We start from the raw sequence: 27,641 nt of genomic DNA, 5'->3' as shown, positions 1-27,641 counted from the left end.
GTATCATTGGATACAACATATGAATGACCCTTAATGGAATAGGAATAGGGTCAACACGCATTACGGTCTCATTGTGTGTTCGCATCCATGGATACGACCTTCCGGATTCAGCCAGGAGATCGCCGATGCTGGGCCGTCACTACAGGTACACTTTCACATAAGAGATCTGATGACTATTCTCTCTATATCTTCTCACAGGTCACCATCTTACCTCATAGGCTTGAGGACTTGTCAGGCATCTTGCAACTGGGCCACAACAACTGGGAAGTGTAGCCGTGAGAGGAGGGCCGCTGTGTGTTAGCAAAGGTTTCAGATAGCTACAAATGTTAAGAGAAACTGCAGAGAGATATATTATGGAAGACAAAAGAACAACAATGGAACTGCACTGGTACATTATTGGTCATCTCCTCAAAATCAATCTTAAAAGTTTTGATTGGTCGGAGTCTGATTGTTTAGACCCCAGCCCGGGGGGTAAGCTTGAGGCAATTTGCTTCTCTCCTAGGCTCCTTGTGATCCCCATCCTGCTGCACTAGACACACTCCATTATAAGTCTGTGGAGCCCAACGAGTGCAACTGGATGGTGAGCGGATAAAGTGAAGCACACAGACGTGCACTTCTCCCAGCTCGTACTAATGATCAGTCAGGGTCAGAAACTTTTACCATGTGTCTGCGACATGTCACATTTGTTAAAGGGGTCTTTGCAAATGCAATGCATTAGCAAAATTTCTTTTTAAAGTCTGGTCCCTTTTTCTCATGTTAACAGCGGTCGCCTAAGATCCCGACCACCCCCATCAGCTATGCAGCGGGACTGGCCGATGGGACCAGGTAAGTATGTTTTTACCACTTAGGTCTCCCTCTGACATCCCACAAGTCTTCAGGCTTGGATTATCCCCGGAGGCATGGGTAATGCCAGAGGGAGACAGAGCAGTGCAGAGTCTCGACCTTGCTCCCTCCACGCTGAACCATTAAGAGAAAAGGTGTACCTGAGCAGAATGTAGGGAGATGGGACAACCCCTTTAAGTGACAAATACATGCTATTTATGTTTGTAGGGTTAATAGGGAGTGCCAACTATTAATAGTGCCCCACAACTAAGCAGGTTCCCAGAAAGCAGCTCACTTGTAGTCTAATAGAAGCCCCTTTTTATTAACACTATGAATCCTGACTAGATGTGTGAAGAGCAATTATATAAAGAGTTCTATATGACCATATATAAGTAAGAAATAAATCAGTGAAAGCAAACCACAAAACAAAGGATACTTGTGATCAAAGTTGTACCAGAGTCTAAAAATCCAGGCACTCTCCGCTTTGGTACTCCTCCGCTCATTCTCCGGAACTCCCTGGAGAGACAAAAGGGTTAAAATAACCTCAAACCCGCGTTGTGGTGCTTCATGCAGAAGAACGGGCACCCGCCATAAATCCTTAGGGACTCTGCTCCAGCTTATCATACATGATGGCTGTAACATATATATACAGATTAGACACCGATACGCTTTTTTTTAAGCTTCAGATTCCTATATTTAAAGTTTTAAACATTTTTAGGATTCTTCTAGAGACATGTTTCCACTTTACACAGACAGAGCAGTCTGCCCCCCTTCCTACAGCTGTTGGCTGGAAGTTTCCAGGAATCTGCAGATAAATTGATATGTACGATGGTAATCCCTATCAGATTACACTGTTTTTCTTCTCCCATGTTATTTGATCATAAAGGAACATGGGGGCGCAATGTCGGTCAATCAGGAGAGCCGCCTACGCAAACACATGAAGCCGCGTGGTCTGTTTGCATTGCTGCGGCATTACATCACAAACAATGGTGATTTTGGTTTACAGTAGCATTCTATGCTTTCTGTAATCTTCTCTTGTATATTATTACTATTCCTTTCAGCTTGATACACTACAAAAAAAAGTTAATTTACAGCTACATCACTGGGCTAATCTCCTCTGAAGTCAGCACTGACCTTTCTGACCTCTGAACACTGGCCTTCACACAGCTCCAACTGTGTAATCCTTTGTTCTCTGCACTCTGCTGCCGACTAATCTCCCTCCTCCCCCCTCCCCTCTCCATAGAACAGACAGGGGCATGTCTGCTACAACAAGACGTGATTTCCTGATAATGAGCAGTGAATAAGAGAGGAGGGAGGGGGGAGGGGGGGGAATGGGAAAAGTCTTTTTAAATGCAGATAATGGCATATTTGCCTAATAAACCCAATGACAAAGTTTCTTAAAATCGCCTGTATTATTGATTTCTGCAAAAATTTAAAATCTAAGTCTTCCCATACTTATCAGCTGCTGTATGTTCTGCATAAAGTGGTGTTTTCTTTTTAGTCCGACACAGTGCTCTCTGCTGCCACCTCTGTCCGAGACAGTTACTGTCTCAGACAGAGGTGGCAGCAGAGTGCACTGTCGGACTGAAAAGAAAACACCACTTCATGTAGGACATACAGCAGCTGATAAGTACTCGAAGATTGGAGTGTGATAGCTTGGGTGGAAATGAGAGAGTGTAGTGATGCTGCGGGAGGATCCATTATAGCTGACTGTGCTGCATTGCCGGGGACCCTGACAGGACACCGCAGGGCTGCTAAGGAGCAGACACCTAGTAACAGTACCACCACAAGGCATCCAGAGCAGCAACCAAGCTACCCCCACTATGGTAACCTCTGCTCCTGGTACTACCAAAGGGGAAAAAGTCTGATGTTTTCATGGAAGCAATATGTCACTATCCAAAATATCTACTTCTACATATTACTTTATTGGCTTTTTTTTAATATAACCTTTAACTGTGTCACTTTTTCAGCGTTAAATACATTCAGACATCGTAGAACATTATAAGTCACACACCTATGATCACAGATCCCAGTAGACATGGCAATGGATGTCACTATGATTTTTAGACTTCTGCTTCCAGAATGGACATGAGGAGCAAGGGGGGGGGGGGGGGAAGGGGTGTTCATACTAGTAGCAAGGCTCCTGTATTATTCCCTACAGACCTAGAGAAAAGCATACTAGATCCTACTGATTTAGCGCTATGCTTATATGTGTTGGATCTGGCAGAGATTTCAAACCTAAGGACAGTCTGTATCTCCTGCTTTGATATTCTGGAACCTTTTACAGATCTCTGGCACACTGGGCATGCTGAGCAGACACCAGAGAGGTAAAAAGCCTTTTTGTAGCAATTTGTGTAAAATTCTGTATATGCAGAAGTGTACCAAAAATAATATATACTGTACATCCAATAGACGTCATTCCAAGGATATGGAAAAAAAACTTCCACACTTAAGATTTTAAGTAACATGAAAAATGATATTTACCATTTGGTCGAGGTCTGTGTCCACTCCCACTCTGCAAATGAGAATAAGGCATAGTTATATAGGTATAATAAAGACCACCCCCAGGCCAGCATCAGACAAACATCCTACCCTACCTCCAACCTGACATAGTCATAGTTATAAGAAACATCTTAGGGACAGCGGCTAAAGCAATGAGTATAGGCTCGTACATGCAGCACCTGTCTCAAGGAACACGGATCGGGCAGTCTGCAGGTATTAGGACTACTTTATTGGGGGATCCAGTAAGGGATCCGATCTGTTCCTGGTTTTGTTATAAGAGTGCAGATATGCTGGTGAAAGCGGTGAAGTGACATCTAGTGGTTGATTCATAAAAATACATTATTCACGTTATTTAGCACCTAGATCCCTACATTTATGTAATCATGGCTTATAAACAGTATGGCGGTGAATTAAATAATAGAAATAATTCTTTTCCATCATGGAGAATCAATCTTGTTTATGGTAGTGAAAAAAAAGAAGGAAGGTCATATGGATAGTTGTGTGCTCGCATGGGTACAATTAGAAACATAGATTGTCGGCACAAAAAGACCACTTGGTCCATCTAGTCTGCCCTTTTACTACTCTTTCAGTAAAGTAATATGTTGTCATGTTGCTACTTATCCTTTCCCAAACTAATCTCTCACTGTGTACTCTTGTTCTTAAGTTCAGTTTTATATTAAATACACTTTCCTTTGAATCTTATTAAGTTCTTTAACATATTAAAGGTTTGGATCATGTCCCCCCTTTCCCTTCTTTTCCTTCTTTCCTGATATGGTTTATGCCTGACATCCTCCACCATTTTGTGGACTGTCTTTGGACCTGTTCTATTTTATAAATATCTTTTTGTAGGTGAGGTCTCCAGAAGTGGACACATTATTCCAGACGTGATCTCACCAGAGCTCTATACAGCGGGATCACAATCTCCTTCTTCTATTTGCCTTCCCCACCACCTGGTTGCACTGGTGACTCATTTTAAGGCTGTTAGAAATCACTTCCCCTAAATCCTTCTCTCCTGAAGTCTTCACCAACACAGAACTGCCAATGTGAAACTTAGGGGATTCCTCCTGCAAAAGTGCTTTATTTTACATTCGGAAACATTGGATAATACACCATTAACAATAACCTTCTGATATCTATCCTGCAGCCAACCACAAATCCACTAAAATATCTAGGGAATAAGTCCACTTTTCACTAACTCCTCCATCAGTTCTTTATAGGGAACTGTGTCAAAGTTTTTAGTCATATTGTCACAATTACTATAAATGCTAGTCAGCACCTAGTTTTATGATACTCATATGCTCTTCAAACACCAGCCCGTACGTAGGACCACTGACTACCACACAACTGTAGAGACTGCCCAACAGCTGTATTCACTGGTCTGTCTTAGGCTACAAGATATGTTACGTTAGCGCTCTCTCTCTAACTGTGCCTGCAGCTGACATCAGCAGGGAGTTAGTAAAGGACTGCAGTAGTTCTAGTTACCTCCTAGCATCTCATATTCAAATGTACAGTCTGCAGGTAAATTAAACTAATATACATCAGACACACTGACACTGGGGCACAGAACCCATTACCAAATGCCAGGAAGTACAGAAATGTTTGTTAAAGGGGTTATCCAGCACTACAAAAACATGGCCACTTTCCCCCTACTGTTGTCTCCAGTTTGGGTGGGGTTTTGAAACTCAGTTCCATTGAAGTAAATGGAGCTTAATTGCAAACCGCACCTGAACTGGAGACAACAGTAGGGGGAAAAGTGGCAGTGTTTTTGTAGCGCTGGATAACCCCTTTAAAGACAATCAAATCTCCATACCTGATATGTAAGCATGATAACATTGCGGTCGTTCCTCCTCCAAACACCCACACAGTGAAAAACACTATAAGAAGGGTGGTTGAGAACATTGTCTGTCTAGCATAGGTGGCAGTGTCTCGAATAGCCAGGGCAAAGGCCATTGCTCCACGTAAACCTGAAAAATGGGGGAGGGGGGGAACAAATGAAAAAACAACAACTACCAATTCATATCATATGTGTCCAGTGTGTAAAGAGCATGTCATTCTAAAGTTAAAGGAGAAGTCCGGAAATTTCAACCAGCCAGCAGATAATGAGTAGGCACTTACCTCTTGCCGTGCCAGCAGTGAGTAGCGGGACCGGCCTTGGGACCCCCATCGGAAGGGGTTTTCCTGCAAGTTGTGATGACACCATGTCTCAGAGGAAAAGGCCTGTCTCGGCTGATGGACTGACTGCTCAGCCAGTGACTGAAGCAGCGTCTTGCCCCAGTCACTGACTGGCTGAGCGGCCAGTCATTCAGCCGGGTCATGAAGTGTACACCCCAGCGATCCCAGAGCCCAAAGGGGGTTCCGAGGCTGCTCCCACCACACAGGGAGAGGCAAGTTCATACTTGCTGTCGAATTCCCCTCCGCCCCAGACAGATTTTCAAAATCCCCGGACTCCTCCTTTAAATGAATGAAAGCATTGGGATAATATGGGTCTGTAGGATTTACTTTTGAGAGGCTACAGAAAATTAACCCTTTTCTTTGCTTTATTAATACTGTCTAAGTAAGCCGCCATACCTGCAAACATCATCATGTGTTGGAAGTTGGGGCTAATCTTGTTTCTTCTCCCCAGGTTTAGTAAGAATGAAAGTGGATAAATATTAGCTGCTCTTCCAAGGAACACTGCAATCTGTATGGTTACCATTAAGGACATTGGAGCTAGAGTCTACAGATAAACTGGTCCCAGTATTATAAAAGTGCAGTAGTGGTCTTATAAATGATAAGAAATCCTTTATATATCCTTTGGATGTTGTTTCACTGAGTCTTATTTTGTTTTCACTTCTAAGAATTTCACAAGGGGATAACTCTTCAAGGGTTTTATACACAATAAAGTAGTATTTCCTTCACTCCATTAACAGTGCCTCACACTGGGTAACAGCTGTACCTGGTGTCACAGCTCATCCTGTTTACTTCAACACCAGAAGCAGCCGCTACCCAGTGAATGGCAGTGTATAGTAGGATATATAGAGGCCACACTGATCACACATTTGCCGAGGACCCTCCAATCAGCTGATGAGCCGGAGTGCAGGAAGCCAGATAGTGATGGCCATCAAGAAATAAGAATCCAATCTGTATAATTTCGATGTATATTTTAGGAAAGGATACAAAAGTTCCCAATATAAATGTGGCATTGAAGCTGTGATTCTGAAACGTGAAGAGTGTGAGACCCATGTAGGAGAAAATGAAATTTTCTGCCAAAAAATTCAAAAGCTCAAACAGCTGAGAAGAAAAACAAGAGAAAGCGATTAGTGTGGAACAAGAACGACATTCTCATCATGTAATGTTTCTATAGAACAGAACAAATCCAGAAGAGGCCTGTGACTGTCCAGAAGATGAGGGAATATCAGAGCCACCTAGCCGAACATTAAAATCTAGACAGTCAGTCTTGGTGGTATCTGCTTACCATCTTATGTCTATGGACTGTTAGAAGAGAACTAGAAGAAGAAAGAGAACTAAAAGGGACGGTTTACCAAAGAGGGCTTTAAGACAGTGAGCTCTCAGAAGGCTTTCCATACACTGGAAAATATGCACTAGAACCTTGCACATTTTTGACACACCTTAAAGGGGAACTATCAGCAGGTTAGACAAACCTTACCTGCTGATAGCCCACTATAGCACCGGGGACGCTGAGGAGGAAGGTATGTGTCTTACCCTACTCCTTGTCACCGGTCCCGCACTGTAAGTCGGTGTACTCTTCGGCCAGGTGCACTGCCCCACCCCCACAGCACCATCCAGCCTGTGGGACAGTGCTCCTGGCCAACTAACAGCAAGCGACCGCTGCCGAGAAGGAAGGTAAGACACATACCTTCCTCTTAAGCAGGGATGCCAAATTTAGGACCTCCAGCTGTTGCAAAACTACAAGTCCCATCATGCCTGGACAGTCAAAGCTTTAGCTTATGCTGTCCAGGCATGATGGGAATTGTAGTTTTAAAACAGCTGAAGGGCCTGAGTTTGACACGTCTGCTCTTAAGTGTCCTGGGCACTATAAGGGGCTATCACCAGGTTAAATTCATCTAACCTGCTGATTGTTCCCCTTCAAGACATATGCCTTCTGTTAGACAATGGAGAAAGGTGCCTAAAGTAGTGTGTAAAATGTAAAATTATTATCATTTTTTTATGCAAATCATGCCAGAATTCTGGACCATTTATAACATCATTTAAAGGGAACCAATCACCTCAAAAATGCATATATAGCTTTTCAAATGTGCCGTTAGAGCACACAGCACACTTTTCATACATGTTTCTATATACTCCCTGCCTCCCTGTGTAATCCATAAAGTAACTTTATAAAACTGGCGCCCGGTATGCAAATTACCTCAGGTAGTCACCTGGGCGGTGTTCGGTTAGATGGTAGTCACGGTCACTCCGGGTCCACTGGGCGTTCTTCGGCGGTAATCACGCCCCTTTGGGCGTGATTCAAATCACCCAGTAGCTCTGACATCACTCGGGAGTGCGTCGTGCATGATGTGGGCGCGCCTACGTTCTTCGCCGCCGCGCATGCGCAGTACAGCCGCTCCCATTCTGGCTGTACTGCGCCTGTGCAGAATAGCCTTGAACTCCGGCTCACACTGAGTTTGAGGCTATTCTGCACAGGCGCAGTACAGCCTGAATGGAAGCGGCTGTACTGCGCATGCGCGGCGGCATAAAAACGTAGGTGCGCAGACGTTGTGCTCCCGAGTGACGTCGGAGCTACTGGGTGATTTGAATCACGCCCAGAGGGGCGTGATTACCGCCGAAGAACACCCAGGGGACCCGGACTGACCTTGACTATCATCTAGCCGAACACAGCCCAGGTGACTACCTGAGGTAATTTGCATTCCGGGCGCCAGTTTTATAAAGTTACTTTATGGATTACACAAGGGAGGCAGGGAGTATATAAAAACATGTATGGAAAGTGTGCTGTGGGCTCTAACAGCACATTTAAAAAGCTATATATGCGTTTTTGAGGTGATTGGTTCCCTTTAAACATCTGCCCATATATATATCTGCCCATATATATATATATATATATATATATATATATATATATATATATATATATATATATATTTCAAACAAAAAAAGGTAATTTAAAAATAAAATTTAATTAACACACAAAAGTACAGATTTACAATATAACATGGCAGAATACCTGTTTTGTACGAATCTGTGATTCTGTGGACAGATTATTATAGGTGTAATGTGCCTGAGTAATGCCACAAAACAGCACCGCCACAACTCCTGCAATAAAATCAGAAATGAAATCCATTAAGCCTATGGCATGAAGCATTATACAAGGGTAAATGATTACAATGACCAAACTAAGACCAACGAAACATGATCAGAGGGAAAAAACAAAGACAGCAGGGCAGCTTGCATCATAATTTCAAGCTTTTTTACACCAAAACTTATTTTATCAAAATAAATTAAAAAAAAAAAGCGGTGTGAATAAGATAAATCTCCTTCACACTTTTTATATACGCTAAGGAACCTTTTCATTATTTCCATCATAGATGTGACATCTACGCTGCAGACATAATGAACCATCACCATGAATGGCCATCATTGAATAAGGTATCCTGACAATATGAAAATCAGCCACCAAACCTGTGTAACCGCACGCTTCAGCAAGGAGGAATGTGCTCCAAGACATCAAGAAGAACAGGCCCGTCTCCAGCAGAGGAAACTCCCGCAGCTTGGTGAACTTTGTCACGTGCAAAATGGTTAAGGAACATTTCTAGGTCATGTACATCACTACCAATACACACTGCACAAGTAAATGATGGTGTATAGGAGATAAGGTGCTATTTAAAAATGATATTACAGAGAGCTATACTTGTCTTTTTTTTTTTAGGTTAGACTGTAAGAACCCCCATAGTGTAAGGTGAGCTGCCCTAAACAGACAAGGATATTATTGCAGTGAGCAGTCCTGTGGCTGCGCCCATAGCAAATGATCCACTGAAAACTCCCAGAAACATTCCCACAGACTTTAACATGGCGGTGATGTCAAACGTATGGCTGTTGTCTCCAGCTGGCTGGTATGCCACGATTGACCTGAAAAATAAATTAATAAAAAATAAATAAATATATACAGAATTAGATGTTAATAACTACCTGTTATGGTATAGAGACATATAGTACAAGTGCAGTGTATACAGCTCAGCACTGCTGAAAACAGTCTAAATATTAAAGAGTTACTATTACTTAAACTTGACTTGTTCAAAGTTTTGAACAGGCGGATTCTGGGTGCTGAGGTGTCTACTGATCTCTGGAACAAAACAGGGAGAAGTGCTTGACTGAGCGCTTCTCCCTCAACCTCTCCTCGAGACTGGTTGCAATGATTTTCTATAGCATTAGGGCCATATTAGATGGCCTGATGTCTCCTGTAAGCAAGCCTAATAAACGGCTCGATAATAGTTTAGCAAGGGCATGCAGCCCTTGCCCTTAAACTGTATACATATCTCTCCACAGTCTCTTGTCTTCTAAACTCTGCTCACTTCCCAGACCTGCCGCTGTGGCTTCAGAGCGGGTCTCTGAACTGACAAGCTACTCAGCCAATGGACGGCCAGAACCACTGAGGCGGCCTGACGGTTCAGAGACCCGCTCTGAATCTACAGCAGCAGCTCCAGAAAGTGAGCAGAACGAAGAAGAGCAGGGACTGTGGAGAAGTATGTATATAGTTTTTCTTTTTACACAGTCATCAGCCATTGGCCGTGCATCGGTATTACACGTTGATCTCCTATAGCGAAGGGAGAGAAGCACTCAGTTGCGAACTTCTAACCAGTTCTAGTGATCAGCTGGGATCTGAACCCAGTCTAAGTTGACCAGTCACACTACTGAGTGACTGGTCATAAAATGCTTTGGTAGAAAACCCTTCAATAAAACAACAACCAATTAACTCCGGAAAAAAGTGAAGAACTTACGATGACAGGACTATGGCCACGGCATCATTTAGGACACTTTCACCAAAGAGAAGAGCGTACAGTTCCACATCTACTTGCAATTCGTGAAATATGGCTAGTACAGTCACTAAAACATAAAAAAAATTACATTCTCAGTAAGTCATCTGACCAAAAAAAAAACATCAGATTTGCAATAAAACAAAAGCATGACCTTATCCAACTTGTAATTATGACTGGCAGACATACAGATGGAAGAATAAAGAGCCTTTCATAAGTGAGGAAGATGGAGCCAAACCGAAATTACAGGCTGGTGTCTCAGGCAGACCTCAGACTTCATACAGAAACAGCAAGTAAGCAAGTTTAGGGCTATGCCCCATGGTCACCAATGTATGACTATTTCCTCCGTGTTTAGGCTTCCTGCAGGCCTTACCAAGGGTAAGCTGGCTGAGTGTATAACCTTTAGCAGACAACCAGCTGGCTACATTAGGTAAGGGTCCTTTTTCACAGGCCAATTATCACTAATGAACCAGCGATCAGCAGATGAATGAGTAAACTTGTTAATTGGCCGATTGGATTTTTCGTTTTGCCATATAAACCATCATTATCGGTCACACATCTCCAAGTCTAAACAGGACAAGAGCGGCGGATAACAATGCATTTTAAATAGCTGCACAAATGGAGACGGAGTGAACCGTGCTAGGTGACTACTATAAGAAGTTATCTGGATACAGAACATTAAGATTTTAAGGCTATGTTCAAAGGACATACATACAACGGTCAATGTTTGCCATTGTGTTGAGTGTCAAACAATGGCCATTCGTGTATTAAAAATTATATTGAAATCAATGCACAATGGGCGAAAATAATTGACGTCAATGCAAACCATTAAGAACGTCCGTTGTTTTAATTGAAAATGGCCGTTCTTGTCATAAAATGTACGTTGCATAAACGTAGCCTAACGGTGCGTTCACACGTACAGGATCGGCAGCAGATTTGATGGCTCAGATTTTATTTGCTTTGAATCTGTGCCATCAAATCTGCTGCCGATCCTGTACGTGTGAACACACCCTAAGGGTAGCTTCACACGTACCGCATCGCAGCAGATCTGTAGCAGATTTGACTAAATGAATGAACACAGCATCAAATCTGCACAGTCAAATCTGCTGCCGATCCTGTACGTGTGAATGCACTCTTAGGGTAGCTTCACACGTACCGTATCACTGCTTTTTAAATGCTGCGTTTTTATTGCTGCGTTTTTTACATGCGAGTTTTGATTTTCATATGAAAATCATGTGAAAATCAAAACGCGCATGTTAAAAACGCAGCGATATGGTACGTGTGAAGGTACCCTTAAAGTGAAAAAATAGTCTTGGCTTTCAGAGGTGGAAAATGCCCCAAAAGTCCTGGCAGCTGAAGTATTAAAGTGAATGAACCCCCTCATAATAACTTTTTTTCCCATTACCTTGTCGGTGCCGGCTCAGAGATTCCAGTGACGCGGCCCACTTTTCAAAACACCACCAGGTTCCTGCGCTCAGCACTGTTTTTTTCATGTGCACCGGCTCGCTGGATGCAGTGGAGGTGGGGGCCCAGGGTAATGATATTTCCCATGCCTTCAGTGACGCACTTTCATTAGAATCAAGCCTGACTGCATCACCGAGGGGACGGGATATTGTTACACAGGGGGTGCCGGACCCACCTCTAGTGCATAGAGCAAGCTGGTGCACATTTAGGAGCTGGTGCCAAGTGTGGGAACATTGTCATCTTCAAAAAGGGACTTTGCCTCCGGGATCTTTGTGCTGGTGCCAAAAAGGTAATTAAAAAAAAATAATGAGACGGTACACTCACTTTAAAGTAGTTCTGTGGGTGACAACATAAAACAGCCAATTATTTAATATTCTCATGTAATGTGGCCATATTTTACACTTCTGATATTTTGGTGCTATCCAAGTACCAACCATAAGACAAGACTGTACACAGTATACACAGCGCATGGGTTCACCTGGATCAGTTGCTGAAATGATAGCTCCAAAAAAAAGGCAGTCTGTAAAGTAGAAGTCACCATCTAATGTTCCAATTACTTTCATTAGCTTGACACATCCATACATCAGAGACCTGAAGAAATAATCAATAAGAATATAATTAGGCTAATACACAGACCATTATGCCTTGAGGAAACACCCACAGGGCAGGGAGAAATTGTAGTGACCCCCTTGAGTATAATAATTAGTAGATTTTCCTGTAGCTGCAAAAAAAAAAAAAAGTTGCAGAAGGTTGTGGAGGAATTATGGACCATTCCTTTAAAACTGCCTCACAAAAGCTGATCAAAACCTGTATGTATGAGTGCCAAGTGCTGGATGAAGGTGGTGCTGTGGATATCGCCTATCTGGACTTCAGCAAAGCTTTTGATACAGTTCCCCATAAAGAGCTGATAGAGAAGTTGGAGAAAATTGGACTAAATCCCTGGATAGTTCAGTGGATTTGTGGTTGGCTGAAGGAGAGATATCAGAGGGTTGTTGTTAATGGTGTATATTCTGAGCAGAGACTGGTTACAAGTGGTGTGCCACAAGGGTCTGTTCTGGGTCCTATTCTTTTTAATATGTTTGTAAGTGACATAGGAGAAGGGTTGATAGGTAAAGTTTGTCTGTTTGCTGACGACACAAAAGTGTGCAATAGGGTGGATATTCCTGGAGGTGTCAGTAATATGGAAAATTATTTAGCTTTGCTAGATAAGTGGTCCAAACAGTGGAAATTGAAGTTCAACGTTTCCAAATGTAAAATAATGCACTTGGGGAGGAGGAATCCTCTATCCGAGTATCACATCGGCAGTACTGTGTTGGAAAAGACTTCAGAAGAGAAGGATTTAGGGGTAATGATTTCTGAAAGCCTTAAAATGAGTCACCAGTGCAACCAGGCGGTGGGGAAAGCAAATCGTATGCTGGGGTGTATAGCTAGAGGTATAACCAGTAGGAAGAGGGAGATTGTGATCCCGCTGTATAGAGCTCTGGTGAGGCCACATCTGGAATACTGTGTCCAGTTCTGGAGACCTCACCTAAAAAAGGACATTGATAAAATAGAACGGGTCCAAAGACGAGCTACAAAAATGGTGGAGGGTGTGAGGCATAAACCATATCAGGAAAGACTTAAGGATTTGAATCTGTATAGTCTGGAGGAAAGACGGGAAAGGGGGGACATGATTGAAACCTTTAAGTATGTTAAGGGACTAAATAAGGTTCAAGAGGGGAGTGTTTTTAGTAAAAAACTGAGCTCAAGAACAAGAGGACACAGTAAGAGGTTAGTTGGGGGAAAGATCAGAAGCAATGTAAGAAAATATTATTTTACTGAAAGAGTGGTAGATACCTGGAACAAACTTCCAGCAGAGGTGGTTGGTAAATCTACAATAACAGAATTTAAACACGCCTGGGATAGACATATATCTATCCTAAGATAATAAGGAAGAAAATACTAAAAGGGCGGACTAGATGGACCCAGTGGTCTTTTTCTGCCGACAATCTTCTATGTTTCTATGTTTCTATGTTTCAATAAAAAAAAAAAAAAAAACAGGCAGGTAGTCGTTGAAACTTTTTGCAGTTAGCCCTTGGAAGAGACATTAAGGATGGGTTTACACTGCGTTTTTGCAATCCGTTTAACGTATGTTTTTTTGGGGGGAAAAAATGGATGCAAAAACAGAGGCAATTGTGTGTCACGCGTTTGGATCCGTTTTTCCATTGACTTCCATAAAAAAATTTTTTTAAAAAACGGATCAAAACGGATGTGTGTTTTTTTTAATGGACACAAAAGTAGTGTTGACTATGTTTTTCTGCCCGTTAAAAGTAACCAATAAAAAACGGATATGCTAAACGGATTGCAAAAACGCAGTGTGAACACAGATTTTTCTTCCTGCATGGTGGATGTTTACTCAATGTATTCTTTAACACACAAGCACTACAACTGAATACTGAAATATACTGTAATCAATACTGAAATACAGACAAGTTCAAAGGGTAGCTAGACAGATGGAGAGACAGAGATAAAAGATCGATAGATATAGGATGAATATAAGATAGATTGATACATAGTTATAAAAAAAAGTACACATCTTATTTTACTATCCTAGTATTACTAGGCAACATGTCATTGATGCAGTCATATAAAACGATACATACCCAATCATAAAGCAGGAAATGACGGTCCCTAGAAAGGCATAAGCAAGTATCGAGCCCAGATTTCGGAAGAAATGCCTCTATAAAATAAGACAATAAAAGGGTCGTTTAGGTTATAGTGAGATATTCTATAACTAAACATGAGCTACACTCAATAATACTCAATACACTCATTATAAATAGTTTTTCATCGCTCACAGAGAGCTCCTTCCTGCTAGCATTTTCTCTAAGTGCTATTGCTTTCAACCAGTCTGTGCATAAAGAACTGTTACTCCTTACATGTGAACAGGACGGGCTGCAGTCCTCTGCACAGCTGGGTGGTCGGGAGTGTCAGTAATGAAGCCACAATGCTGCATCAGTGCTGTGTACCCTTCTATCCCAGGTTAGACCCTTACCAATCATAATCAATAACAGCATATTTTTACATACATACATATATATATATATATATATATATATATATATATATATATATATACACACACATATACATATATACACACAATCCCTTTATGAGAGGAGATTATACCAGCTGGCCATACACTGTCCAATATACCCAAGGACAGCAAGGTGTGTCTAATGGATGTAAAATTCAATGGCCATACAGCTACTATCCACAGCTACATGATGGATCAGCAGAAAAGCCAGCAGGGGTGACACGGGGAAGACTGAGGTCCACATGCACGGTGTGCTGTCTGTGCTCAATCCTTGTGTCCCTTTCAACTATTTACATCCATAGGAAGCAGATGTAGTTAAACACTATGGCAGAGAAGGGATGTAGTGCCCTTCAGGGGAACATCTGCTGTATGAAGAAACCTCAGGTGGTAAGGGGGCATCACTACTGTGAGAAGGGTCTGCATGAGGGAACTATTACTGTAAGGAATACAAGTCAAGATGACCATCTGGAGCAATGTTTTAACCTATTACTATAGTTATGGGGACACCACTGGGCACCATACTGGGGGAAGAAGCAGCTAGGTATTGTTAAAACAGGATGCTGACAAGAGAGGAGCCAATGGAGTATTCCACAGGCCAATTGTGAGGAGCAAATGAGCGATATCAGCGCTCATTCACTCCTCGTTCACCGCTCTCTGGCACTGCTATTCCACGCGGCGGCGAGCAGGTGAGTGCAGGAGGGGCAACGGGGGGCTGCCCGGGTGATCACTAGATCGTCCGGGCAGCCCATAGTGGATAGAGGCGGTCTGCTACCGCCGTTCCTATTCCACGGAGCGAAGGCAGCAGATCGCTGCTATCACAGTTGTTTGTTTTTCAACATGGTTGAAAGACAAAAGACTGCAACGATCAGCCGACATGGACAATGTCAGCTGATCGTTGCCTTCTATTCCACGGGACGGGGCGAATACGGTCGATAATCGTTCCGTGGGATAGGGCCTTAAGTTGTGGCTGGAAGATATCATGCCAGTCAGGGTCAGATAGAGAAGAAGAAGCAACGTGAACAGCTCCTAACAAAGAAGATGTGCCTGTGTGGTTGTAAGTATGTGTTACCCTGGCTGGAATCTACTCAGGCGTCAGACATGTTTTGCCTCTCAATACTGAACCTCTAGCTACCCTTCTGGTATTGTTAGGAAAGCACAACTTATATGAGCTGATAAAACAAAGGACTAATCCACAGTGTGTGATACGCTGCTCATAGCCAGGATGACGGGTGGAGAGGTAACACTATCGCTGGGTGGCGGTAGTTGTAGATACTTACTCTTTTCAAGCTGTATCCTGCATAAAATATAATTGGAGGAAGAAGAATATTGAAGAAAACTTCAGGGTCAAACGTAACCTGCAAGTAAAGCAAAGGAACGCCGTTTATACATACACTTTATGCTTTAAAAAATATATCTATTTGGATGTGCGGTCCCTAAGTGACATCTATGGCCAATATGACGCCTCTGAAAGGGACAGGGGATAGGGATGCACCTACCAGACAATGAAAGCAGAGGCGTCCTCCAGACAATGTTATGCTGGGCTTGTTATATAAATTAGTCTGGCTATACAATTACGCTTGCAAAAGGAGACCACTTTATAAGCCAATCTTAACAAATACTTATGGTTCGTTCTTCAGTTGCATTGGGTTCGGTTAGACTCAATGGAAGGGACAGGGAGGCATGCTATGACAGAAACCAAGACTGAACCTATAGGGACCCCAATGGAGTCTGCATGGTGGCACTGGTATCTTTTATATGACTTCATAAAGAGAAGCCATAGCCCAGTGTGAACAGAGCCTACTCCTTATTTGACTCAGGTATGACTGCATTCAAGGCCTTGTCATCCATGTTGTAAATGGCAAATCTGCTTAGTGATACAAACAATACATGCATCACTAGGAATACCTGCCATTCAGGACCCCAAGAAAGTTGAGTCACAAGCACTAGGTAGTGCTGACAGCTGCACATTGGCAAGAAATGCTTTACTACCAGAAAACTGTGAAAACCTCTGGGGCATGTGTATTGGTGGTCATCCCATCTATCACCATGTTAAGAAAGTCTATGAATAGCATTTGTAATGATATGACAGAAAGACATTTCAACCTAATTTTTTTTACTCTACAGGATATACTATTCATAGTGAAACTAGAAATCTTCCAGCCGCATACGAGCTCTTATCTGCTGTGTATATCTGCAGCATGCTATGCAGGTTATGTCACGGTTCCTGACTGCGGCCACTCTGAGCAGGCTGCAGCCAGAGCTGGCTGGCCTATGAACTCAATGACGCCTCTGGCATTGACACAAGCATGGCCAGTAAGCGGATCTACTTGGTAGTCCTATAGCGACACAATGTATTATAAGAAGTCTTCATGTGCAATAAGCTGCCTGCATTATATAAGGGGAGATCCTCACCTTCCTGAGCATCTCATTGTCTTGCACGTTGTTAACCTCCTTGTCGCTGATTTCCCCTTTAAGGGTGTACTCGTAGAAGGCGCCACTGACGTTTACCACAAGCGTGGCCGGAGTCACTTGTTGCTCGCAGCTTATAGTTATGTTATTCACGTCACTGGGAATGTGCACTCCGTATCGCAACACCACACCGACAATAACACCTGCAAGACAACAACATGGCTGCTTCAGAAATGGATAAGCCAGACTCTATACCGTCTCCATACTGGATTCTAATATAAATCCCATCTTTATATACATCTTTAGAGTATTATTATTGGATGCACAGTAGCATGGCAGAAGTTCATGACAGACCCCCTGTAACATAAGGGCAATTGAGCTGCAAGAAATTCTGATCATTTAGGTGAAATTAAAGGGAACCTGTCATCACTTTCATTCTGCCCGACCCACACGTCACAGGGGTGGTCCTGGCATCTCCTCCCCACCAGCTTGTGATGATAGGGTCACATTTTTTTTTTTTCTGATAAACCTTTATTAAAACAAAATTTAGGTGTAATTAAAGTACAGAATGATAATAATGTCATCATAATAGAAGTCCTAGAAGTGGCATAAAAAATTATTCAGTGGGCGGGGGGGGGGGGGGGGTGTCCTTTACAAAATAGAAAGAATAAAAATCTGCAACTGTATAATAAACGCAGGGACAAAATAACATCCAATAGTCTTAGGTGGAACAACACCCTGTATGCTAGAAAACATTCAGCATTCATTATAGGAAGTAGTAGGACCAAGTAGGTGGCTCAGACTGTAATAGAAGACAGGAACAGGATAGGAAGGAAGAGAGGACAAAGTACACTAAGATATCATCAGTGGTTGTGCATAATTAGGAAAGTACACCAAATATTTTATATATATATATATATATATATATATATATATATATATATATATATACACACACATACATACATACATACACACACATACATACACAGACATACCTACAGCCCTCAAGGCTCAATCAGTCGTGCAGCTGGATTTGGCCGCGAGGACGTTTCTGGCTGTTTTTAATGGCTGGCAGCGACATCCCGTTACATGGGCAGATATGAAGCCAACAACTGACACTTTCAATTGAGAACAGCTGATCAGCCAATGAACAAGCTTGCTTGTTGGCTGACACCCTACCAGAGTTCTCTGGGATACCTGTATGCAAATAGATATGGTTTTGTAGGACAGGGAGCCAATAACACAAGCCACCCACTGAGATAGTAATGGGAGAAAATCTAACATCCAGTTACACTGCCCCAATATCTGTATTCGGATAAGGGATCCCTACAGCATAGGTTGCTGATTGGGGGAGGAATGGGGAAGAAGGCAATAGTCCCAGTGGCTAGACTAGTGAGGTCAAAGGGATGGGGGTCCCTATTATATCATAAATTAAATTATAACACAGTAGTTCTAAATGTCCCCACATTGACACTGCCGTAACCTTATAAACTTGGTCTCATGTTATGAAGGCAAGATTAATAATCTGGTGCCAAGCAATAATAAGTGATTGGCCAGGATCTGACTGCCAAGAAGAGCCGAGATAAGGAGGAAGGTCCCCGAGACCAGAGATCTAATGCATGTCATTGTCTTCATATTACTCACAGTTGTAGTGCTATATCAATATTAAGTGAAGCCTAACGTGAATGTATGGACAGTAGGCAGGAGGTTAGCCTGGTGTCGGGGTATAAATATACAGGGACTTTCTATAGGTTTCTCTTTCCCATAGAGGTAGCTGTAATGTGAGCAGCCATAAATATAGAGATCCCACCTTCCCCTCCTGATGCCCCCTGACATCACAGCGCCATAGGTTTTATTGAGCCGTCTCTCCCAGAACTTGTACAATGCATGACCGCACTTGTGACTCTCCCTGTCTCTGCCAGATCTACAGTTCCCCCAGATATATGTAGTTGGGGTCCATGTATGGATTAAGGTTTGTGGAAACATCAGACAAGCTAATGGTTAGGACTTGATGAGTGAACTTGCTGAACGTTTGCTCCCCACAGCTGGAGAAGTTGGATGCAGCCCTAGGGCGTCCTGGAAAACAGGGATACAGCATTATAGGCCATACAGTGTATCCATGTTTTCCTGGCAGCCCTAAGGCTGCATCCACCTTCTCCAGCCACCAGGAGCCAAATGACTGAACATTCAACAAGATCCCTGATCACTAGGAGGAATCCTCATATAGATTATATTTGGTATAATGTGCTCAAACATTAGCATATATTTGGTATAAACAACTCGCAAAACATCCCCCAAAGAAAATGAAGGGTCCCAACACTTTTCCCCAGTGTTCACACAAGTTACCAATGCCAACACCTATACCCACATGGTCAATAACCAAAGCATTATGCCACACCTTACAGGGACCACACACCTGTGTATAGGAGGGGGACCCCAAACTTCAGGAAGAGCTGTCCACCCCTAGTGCTGAGGCTGTATACTCCCTGCTAGAACAGTCATGGAGTCGCTACATCATGGAGGGGAAGTCATATTCATTATGAATATTAGAAGTGGAAAATATTAGCACAGGAGATGAAGAGGAAAAACAACTCCTACTGAGACAACACAGTTCCAGCACATAATAAAACACAATGGGATCAGCTGTCAGCAGGTGCAGCCAACAGGGACATTGCCTCCGCAGGACACAGCAAACATGGGAGCTGGTGCACGAACCAGCAAGAGAAGAAGCAATGTCTGCCCCAAAACAGGCAGCTAAACATAGCGTATACCCACTACTGTCTATTATATAAGCCGGTGCCTATGGTCATAGTTACAGAACAACACAACCACAGGGCACAGTGTTCATGCTGTATATACTCCTTATAGTAAACAGGTAGGAAGCACAAGACGCTGCACCTAATATCACAGTGTGGTGGGAGTGTTACCCTATGGAGGTTTCTGTTTGTACATTCTGCAATGGTAGAAAGAAAATTGTATATAATTTATTATATATCGATATATACACACAGTGGAGAAAATAAGTACAGTGGTGCCTTCGATTACGCGCATAATTCGATCCGGGACCGTGCTTGTAATCCAAATCCACTCTTAAACCAAAGCAAATTTCCCCATAAGAAATCATAGAAATGCAGACAATTGGTTCCACACCCCAAAAATAATGATTTATTATTCTGAACAACATGTAAAACAAATGAAGCAAACATTAAGAAACTGCAGAATATACTCTACAGTATAGCAATTAGCATGTGGTGTATAATGTATAGTAAGTGCATAAACCTGAAAAATAGCCGCAACAAGCTAGAGTAGAGAAGCAGGGCTGCTGTCAAAGGTCTGTGTGGTCACATGACAGCAATGGAGAGGGGGGGGGTGTTCAGCACAGACCAATTAGGACTGACAGAGACTGCAGGGAGCATGAAGGAATGAGCAGGACATATGTGGGTACACACATGCAGCACTCTCTGTCCGGGGAGAGATTACCTCCAGAGTCCTGTCCCCGATGCAAGCCCCAGCCTGAAGTGGATCTGCTATGATTTGGAAGGTGAGGGAGACGTCTTCGGTCAGAATACAGGGCTGTAGCCCCCGCTATGCAGACCATGCCCCTCCTTCACTCGCCCTCCCACCCAGCACAGGGAGCATTTAAACCAAAACAATGCTCTTAAACCAAGTCACAATTTTTAAAAACTGTGAGCTCTTAAACCAAAAGGCTCTAGTTACTCCTAAACCAAGGTACCACTGTATTTGATAAACTGACAATTTTGCAAGTTTTCCCACCGACAAAGCATGGATGGGTGTACAATCTTTATTGTAGGTACACTTCCACTGAATCTATAAAAATATTCCAGAAAAATCAGATTGTAAGAGCTTTAAATAAATAATTTGCATTTGTCGGCATGATATAAGGGTCCATTTACACAGAAAGATTATCTGACAGAGTATGTGCCAAAGATTTGAAGCCAAAGCCAGGAATGGATTAGAAAAGAGGAGAATTCTCAGGCTTTCCTTTATGACCTGATGTCTTTTTATAGTCTGTTTCTGGCTTTGGCTTCAAATCTTTGGCAGATAATCTTACTGTGTAAATGGACCCAATGGGGGAGATTTACCAAACATGGTGTAAAGTGAAACTGGCTCAGTTACCCCTAGCAACCAATCAGATTCTACCTTTCATTTTCCAAAGAGTCTGTGACGAATGAAAGGTGGAATCTGATTGGTTGCTAGGGGCAACTGAGCCAGTTTCACTTTACACCATGTTTGATAAATCTCCCCCTATGTGTTTTGATCACCCACCAGCCAGCAAGAATTCGGCTGTTACCGGTATGAAAAACGCCTGTCCACACACTGAATTACACGCCAACCTCTCCACCATGGCCAAGACCAAAGAGCTTTCTAACGTGTTTACACAAACAGATCTGACAGATTTTGAAGCCAAAGCCAAGGATGGATTTGAAAAGAGGAGAAATTTATGACCTGTTCTCTGTTCATAGTCTTTTCCTGGCTTTGTCTTAAAAAATCTGTCAGATAAATCTGTGAGTAAACACGCCATTAAGACAAAATTGTAGACCTGTACAAGGCCGGTATGGGCTACAGGACAATAGGCAAGCACCTTGGTGAGAATGCAACAACTGTTGACCCAATTATTAGAAGAAAAGGTGTCAATCTTCCTTAATCTGCGGCTTCATGGAAGATCTTGCCTTGTGAGGTTACGATTAGGGATGGTCCGAACCTGCCGAGGTTTGGGTTCATACGAACCTGAACTTTTGGCAATGATTCCCGCTGTCTTCCACCTCCGTGGAGAGGGTGGATACAGCCGGAGGACCGCCTGGAAAACTGGGATACAGCCTATGGCTATGGCTGTATCCCAGTTTTCCAGGCAGTTCTCCGGCTGTATCCACCCTCTCCACGGAGGTGGAAGACAGTGGGAATCATAGCCGAGAGTTTAGGTTCGTATGAACCCAAACCTCGGCAGGTTCGGACCATCCCTAGTTACGATAATTCTGTAAAAGGTCAAGAATTCAGCCCCGAAGTACACAGGAAGACTTGGTCAATGACCTCAAGAGAGCTGGGACCAGAGTCTCAAAGATCACCACTAGTAACACACTACACCATCATGGATTAAAATCCTGCAGGGCACACAAGACACCCCCCAGCACACGTCTGGGCCACGAACATCTGGTTGAGGAAGCATGGGAGAAGGTCATGTGGTCAGATAAGACCAAAATGGAACTTTTTGGTATTAACTCGCTGTGTTTGGAGGAATAATAAGAAGGAACATATAATAAAGGGACAAACAATAAAAGGGACATACAAGGGAGATTTCGGACAAGATGATTTCCTATCTCTATCACCGTTCTGTGACCTAAAAAAGTCAACACCACAATCTTTTGGTAGTTTCCATTACAACTATTTACTTTCAGTCTCCTGGATGATGATTCACCACAAAGCTTCTTGGTGCCTCATTCACACACGTTTTTTTCACTTGAATTGAAACATGCTAGAATCCCCATCCCATTGTTTTTCATGGGGGATGCCCCCAACAAGGGGGGTGTTAAAGTAAGACAAAAGCCCTTTCAGCAGGTTTAATAAACTTCCTTTATTAGGCCATGTTCACACTACGTGAGTTACGTAATAATCAAGGCTGTTGTTTAGGTTCTGATTGGTGAACTCTTTGACAGAAATGTGAGCTCACAAACCAAAGCAGAACATGCGCGTTACAAATGCAACGACAATGCAGAAAATGACCACAGCCTAAGAATCCACCATAAGACCTATCACATGATGTAAAGTTCTTCCACATTAGACCGAGGCCTCATTTACATATTCCATATTTTTGTCCATAACTGCGGATCTGCAATTATGGGTACAGTAATACAGTTTCTATGGCCCTATTCACACAATTTTACGGCTCCGTCATTCTAGCTAGTGATATCATTTTGACTATTTCACAGTGGAAAGACCAAGGCTAGGTATCCACCCACAGACAGCTGTTTTGGGGCGTTGCCAGAATTCTGCTCCACACTGATGAAGGGCAACACCCCGAAACAGCTGTCTGTGGATGGATGCCTAGCCTTGGTTCTTCCCTTGTCATTACATTGACTTATAGAGCCACTTAATATGGCAGTTTTGGTGGTTTACTTACAGGAGCCACCCCTTGGCTGGGTCCTTCCCGGAGGGATATTTGGCTAGTCCTGTGTTTTGAGACTCTTCAATGAGGCTCCACGGGCTCTTCTTTTGCATATTCATGTTTCCCAGGGGGCATGTTTCCCACTGCATTGAGCGCTTTCACTAGCAGCCGGCAGTGTTATCGTTTGGCTGGTCTCCCAGAGGTCAGCGATCTGTTTCTCTTATGCCTCACAGCGGCAGCACAGCGGACGTGAGGTTAAGAAGTCTCATCCCCACCAATCAGCTGGAATAGGACGTCAATATGGAGAGTTCGAATTTTTTTCTGAAAGGTTTTCCCCTGAAGAGGTTTAGCTGATCAGTGCTGCACCGGCCTCAGTACTAGCCGTCAATTAGCGTCTGTCCTCAAGTCTAGGCTACTGCATGGTGAATGGACATCTATATGCCGTAATAAAGCATGACTCCAGCTTCCTCCAGCTATGGGGGTGTATGGAGGATGTGTATTAAGGCTACAATGACACAGAACGTATCTGCTGTGGAGAGTAGAGCACAGCACAAAGTCTGCAGTGGATATGAATGTGCCCATTACAGTGGATACGGTAGATATAAACGTACCGCAGGCTATAAAGTATCCAAATAAGACTATCACCATGTGATGAAACAATCCAAATCACATGATGGAATACTGAAAAGCTAAACTAATCCGGCCAAATCTGCGCAGTGTTCATTCCTACAGCGAAACTCCCAGAAATCCATGAGCGTTCAGGATACACAAGCGGACGGGGGCAGCGGAGACAGGCAGGCGGGAGGGGACGGGGGCAGCGGAGACAGGCAGGCGGGAGGGGACGGGGGCAGCGGGAGACAGGCAGGCGGGAGGGGACGGGGGCAGCGGGAGGGGACGGGGGCAGCGGAGACAGGCAGGCGGGAGGGGACGGGGGCAGCGGAGACAGGCAGGCGGGAGGGGACGGGGGCAGCGGGAGACAGGCGGGAGGGGACGGGGGCAGCGGGAGACAGGCGGGAGGGGACGGGGGCAGCGGGAGACAGGCGGGAGGGGACGGGGGCAGCGGGAGACAGGCAGGTGCATAAAGGGACAGCGGGAGACAGGCAGGCGGGAGCAGGCGGGGACAGCGGGAGACAGGCAGGCGGGAGGGGACGGGGGCAGCGGGAGACAGGCAGGCGGGAGGGGACGGGGGCAGCGGGAGACAGGCAGGCGGGAGGGGACGGGGGCAGCGGGAGACAGGCAGGCGGGAGGGGACGGGGGCAGCGGGAGACAGGCAGGCGGGAGGGGACGGGGGCAGCGGGAGACAGGCAGGCGGGAGGGGACGGGGGCAGCGGGAGACAGGCAGGCGGGAGGGGACGGGGGCAGCGGGAGACAGGCAGGCGGGAGGGGACGGGGGCAGCGGGGAGACAGGCAGGCGGGAGGGGACGGGGGCAGCGGGAGACAGGCAGGCGGGAGGGGACGGGGGCAGCGGGAGACAGGCAGGCGGGAGGGGACGGGGGCAGCGGGAGACAGGCAGGCGGGAGGGGACGGGGGCAGCGGGAGACAGGCAGGCGGGAGGGGACGGGGGCAGCGGGAGACAGGCAGGCGGGAGGGGACGGGGGCAGCGGGAGACAGGCAGGCGGGAGGGGACGGGGGCAGCGGGAGACAGGCAGGCGGGAGGGGACGGGGGCAGCGGGAGACAGGCAGGCGGGAGGGGACGGGGGCAGCGGGAGACAGGCAGGCGGGAGGGGACGGGGGCAGCGGGAGACAGGCAGGCGGGAGGGGACGGGGGCAGCGGGAGACAGGCAGGCGGGAGGGGACGGGGGCAGCGGGAGACAGGCAGGCGGACGGGGACAGCGGGAGACAGGAGGGAGACAGGCAGGCGGGAGCAGGCGGGGACAGCGGGAGACATGCAGGCTGGAGGGGACGGGGACAGCGGAAGACAGGCAGGCGGGAGGGGACGGGGACAGCGGGAGGAAGGCAGGCAGGAGGGGACGGGACAGCAGGAGACAGGCAGGCAGGCGCGGACGGGGACAGCAGGAGACAGGCGGACGGGGACAGCAGGAGACAAGCAGGTGCATAAAGGGTCAGCGGGAGACAGGCAGGCGGGGACAGCGGGAGACAGGCAGGCGGGAGCATAAAGGGACAGCGAGAGACAGACAGGCAGGTGCATATGGGGACAGCAGGATGAAGATCAGGAGGGTGGTGTCCAGGCAGGAGAGCGCAGGCACAGCCGGGACACGGGGGCGCACAGGCACAGCCGGGACACGGGGGCGCACAGGCAGTGGCGGATTATAATATGGGCGGTTTGGGCGGCCGCCCGAGGCTCCGGGGGGGGGGGGGGGGCCCACGCCACGCCGCCCACATTATAATCCGCCACTGACTCTCTGATGTGCGGCTGCCGGGGTGTCCCGTCCTATCCCCGGCAACACGCGCATCAGAGAGCTCCCCATGCGCCTGTGACTTCCGGCGCACGGGGAGCTCTCTGATGCGCGCGCTGCCGAGGATAGGACGGGACACCCCCGGCAGCCGCACATCAGCCGGAGGCTGCAGAAGGAGAGAGGCTCGACGGGGGAACGGACAGCAGGTGAGTTGTGTTGTTTTTTGGGGTTTTTTGTGTTATCTGCTGGCAAGAGGGGGACCATCTATAAGGAGGGGAGAGGGGGGGGCCATCTATAAGGGGGGGAAGAGGGGGGGGGCCATCTATAAGGGAGGGGGGAAGAGGGGGACCATCTATAAGGGGGGGGGGGGAAGAGGGGGACCATATCCTATAGGATTAGCACCCTCCTCTCCTGACATCCTGTGCTGCTGTGACTTCCCCTATAAGATCAGCACCCTCCTCTCCTAACATCCTCTGTGCTGCTGGGACCCTGCGACCTCACCTATAAGATCAACACCCTCCTCTCCTGACATCCTCTGTGCAGCAAGGGACCAAACATTGTTTATTGGGGCCAGCAGGGAGGGGAGGCAGGCAGTGTTTATTGGGGACAGCATGGGGGGGGGCAGTAGTAGATTATAATGTGGGCGGATTAACCGGGGGGGGAGCAGGTTGCGCGCCACTGCGAGCAGGCACAGCCGGGACACGGGGGCGCGCAGGCACAGCCTGGTGTCCAGGGCTCAGACCCGTTCCCTAGATAGCGCTGTACACAGGCTGTGTGTCACTACTGTCCTTACACACACAGTAATGGTGCTCAGCTCACACCTTCATCACAGGTTTTGTTTAAAATGCTAAAAGCCAACGAGACACCGGTATATAACAGATAAATATATGAGATGTCAGCGCTGGTTTTTTTCTCAATTGATGATGCAGAACAACAGAATGAACAGCGCAGGTGTGAACCCGGCCCGAGCAATACGTCGCAAAGTTACAGACATAAGGGGGGTTTCTTCTCGGCTTGTTAATCCATAAGGGAAACCCTGCAATGCGTATTAAAGGGGTACTCTGCCAACATCAAAAGGTATCCCCAATCCACAGGATAAGGGATAACAAGCTGATGGGTGGGGGTCCAGCTCAGCGCCAAACACATGAGGATCATGGTACAGAATCATCAAATCCTAAATGTGTGAACACTGCATTACTGGGCTACCTGCGGCTGGCACCTCTACCCACGGGGGCACCTGCGGCTGGTATGCATATACACAGGGGCACCTGCGGCTGGTATGTATATACACGGGGGCACCTGCGGCTGGCACCTCTACCCACAGTGGGAACCTGCGGCTGGTATGTATATACACGGGGGCACCTGCGGCTGGCACCTCTACCCACGGGGGCACCTGCGTCTGGCACCTTTACCCACGGTGGGAACCTGCGGCTGGTATGTATATACACGGGGGCACCTGCATCTGGCACCTCTACCCACGGGGGCACCTGCGGCTGGCACCTCTACCCACGGTGGGAACCTGCGGCTGGTATGTATATACACGGGGGCACCTGCGGCTGGCACCTCTACCCACGGGGGCACCTGCGGCTGGTATGTATATACACAGAGGCACCTGCGGTTGGCACCTCTAGCCACGGGGACACCTGCGGGTGGCACCTCTACCCACGGTGGGAACCTGCGGCTGTTATGTATATACACAGAGGCACCTGCGGCTGGCACCTCTACCCACGGGGGCACCTGCGGCTGGCACCTCTACCCACGGTGGGAACCTGCGGCTGGTATGTATATACACAGAGGCACCTGCGGCTGGCACCTCTACCCACGGGGGCACCTGCGGCTGGCACCTCTACCCACGGTGGGAACCTGCGGCTGGTATGTATATACACGGGGCACCTGCG

General features: G+C 45.9%; 1 protein-coding gene across 1 annotated transcript in view; it reads right to left on the bottom strand.

Annotated features, from left to right (window-relative positions):
* Positions 1–211: 211 nt before the first annotated feature.
* Positions 212–27,641, bottom strand: part of LOC138777119 (sodium/hydrogen exchanger 6-like) — a gene marked incomplete at its 3' end in the record, with an annotated part of 29,364 nt that continues 1,934 nt past the window's right edge. The window contains exons 2-15 of the mRNA XM_069956229.1: positions 17,266–17,465; positions 16,131–16,208; positions 14,420–14,496; positions 12,256–12,368; positions 10,278–10,383; positions 9,267–9,408; positions 8,962–9,067; positions 8,507–8,595; positions 6,481–6,594; positions 5,893–6,004; positions 5,135–5,288; positions 3,307–3,337; positions 1,259–1,338; positions 212–317 (exon numbers count right to left, since the gene is read on the bottom strand). Coding sequence (XP_069812330.1) covers positions 212–317; positions 1,259–1,338; positions 3,307–3,337; positions 5,135–5,288; positions 5,893–6,004; positions 6,481–6,594; positions 8,507–8,595; positions 8,962–9,067; positions 9,267–9,408; positions 10,278–10,383; positions 12,256–12,368; positions 14,420–14,496; positions 16,131–16,208; positions 17,266–17,465 — 1,508 coding nt within the window. The remainder of the gene's footprint in view (positions 318–1,258; positions 1,339–3,306; positions 3,338–5,134; positions 5,289–5,892; positions 6,005–6,480; positions 6,595–8,506; positions 8,596–8,961; positions 9,068–9,266; positions 9,409–10,277; positions 10,384–12,255; positions 12,369–14,419; positions 14,497–16,130; positions 16,209–17,265; positions 17,466–27,641) is intronic.

This window comes from Dendropsophus ebraccatus, unplaced genomic scaffold, assembly GCF_027789765.1.
Source record: "Dendropsophus ebraccatus isolate aDenEbr1 unplaced genomic scaffold, aDenEbr1.pat pat_scaffold_500_ctg1, whole genome shotgun sequence".
NCBI classification, from domain to species: Eukaryota; Metazoa; Chordata; class Amphibia; order Anura; family Hylidae; genus Dendropsophus; species Dendropsophus ebraccatus.
Note: the sequence above shows the minus strand (reverse complement) of the source record. Positions and strands in the feature narration are given on the sequence as shown.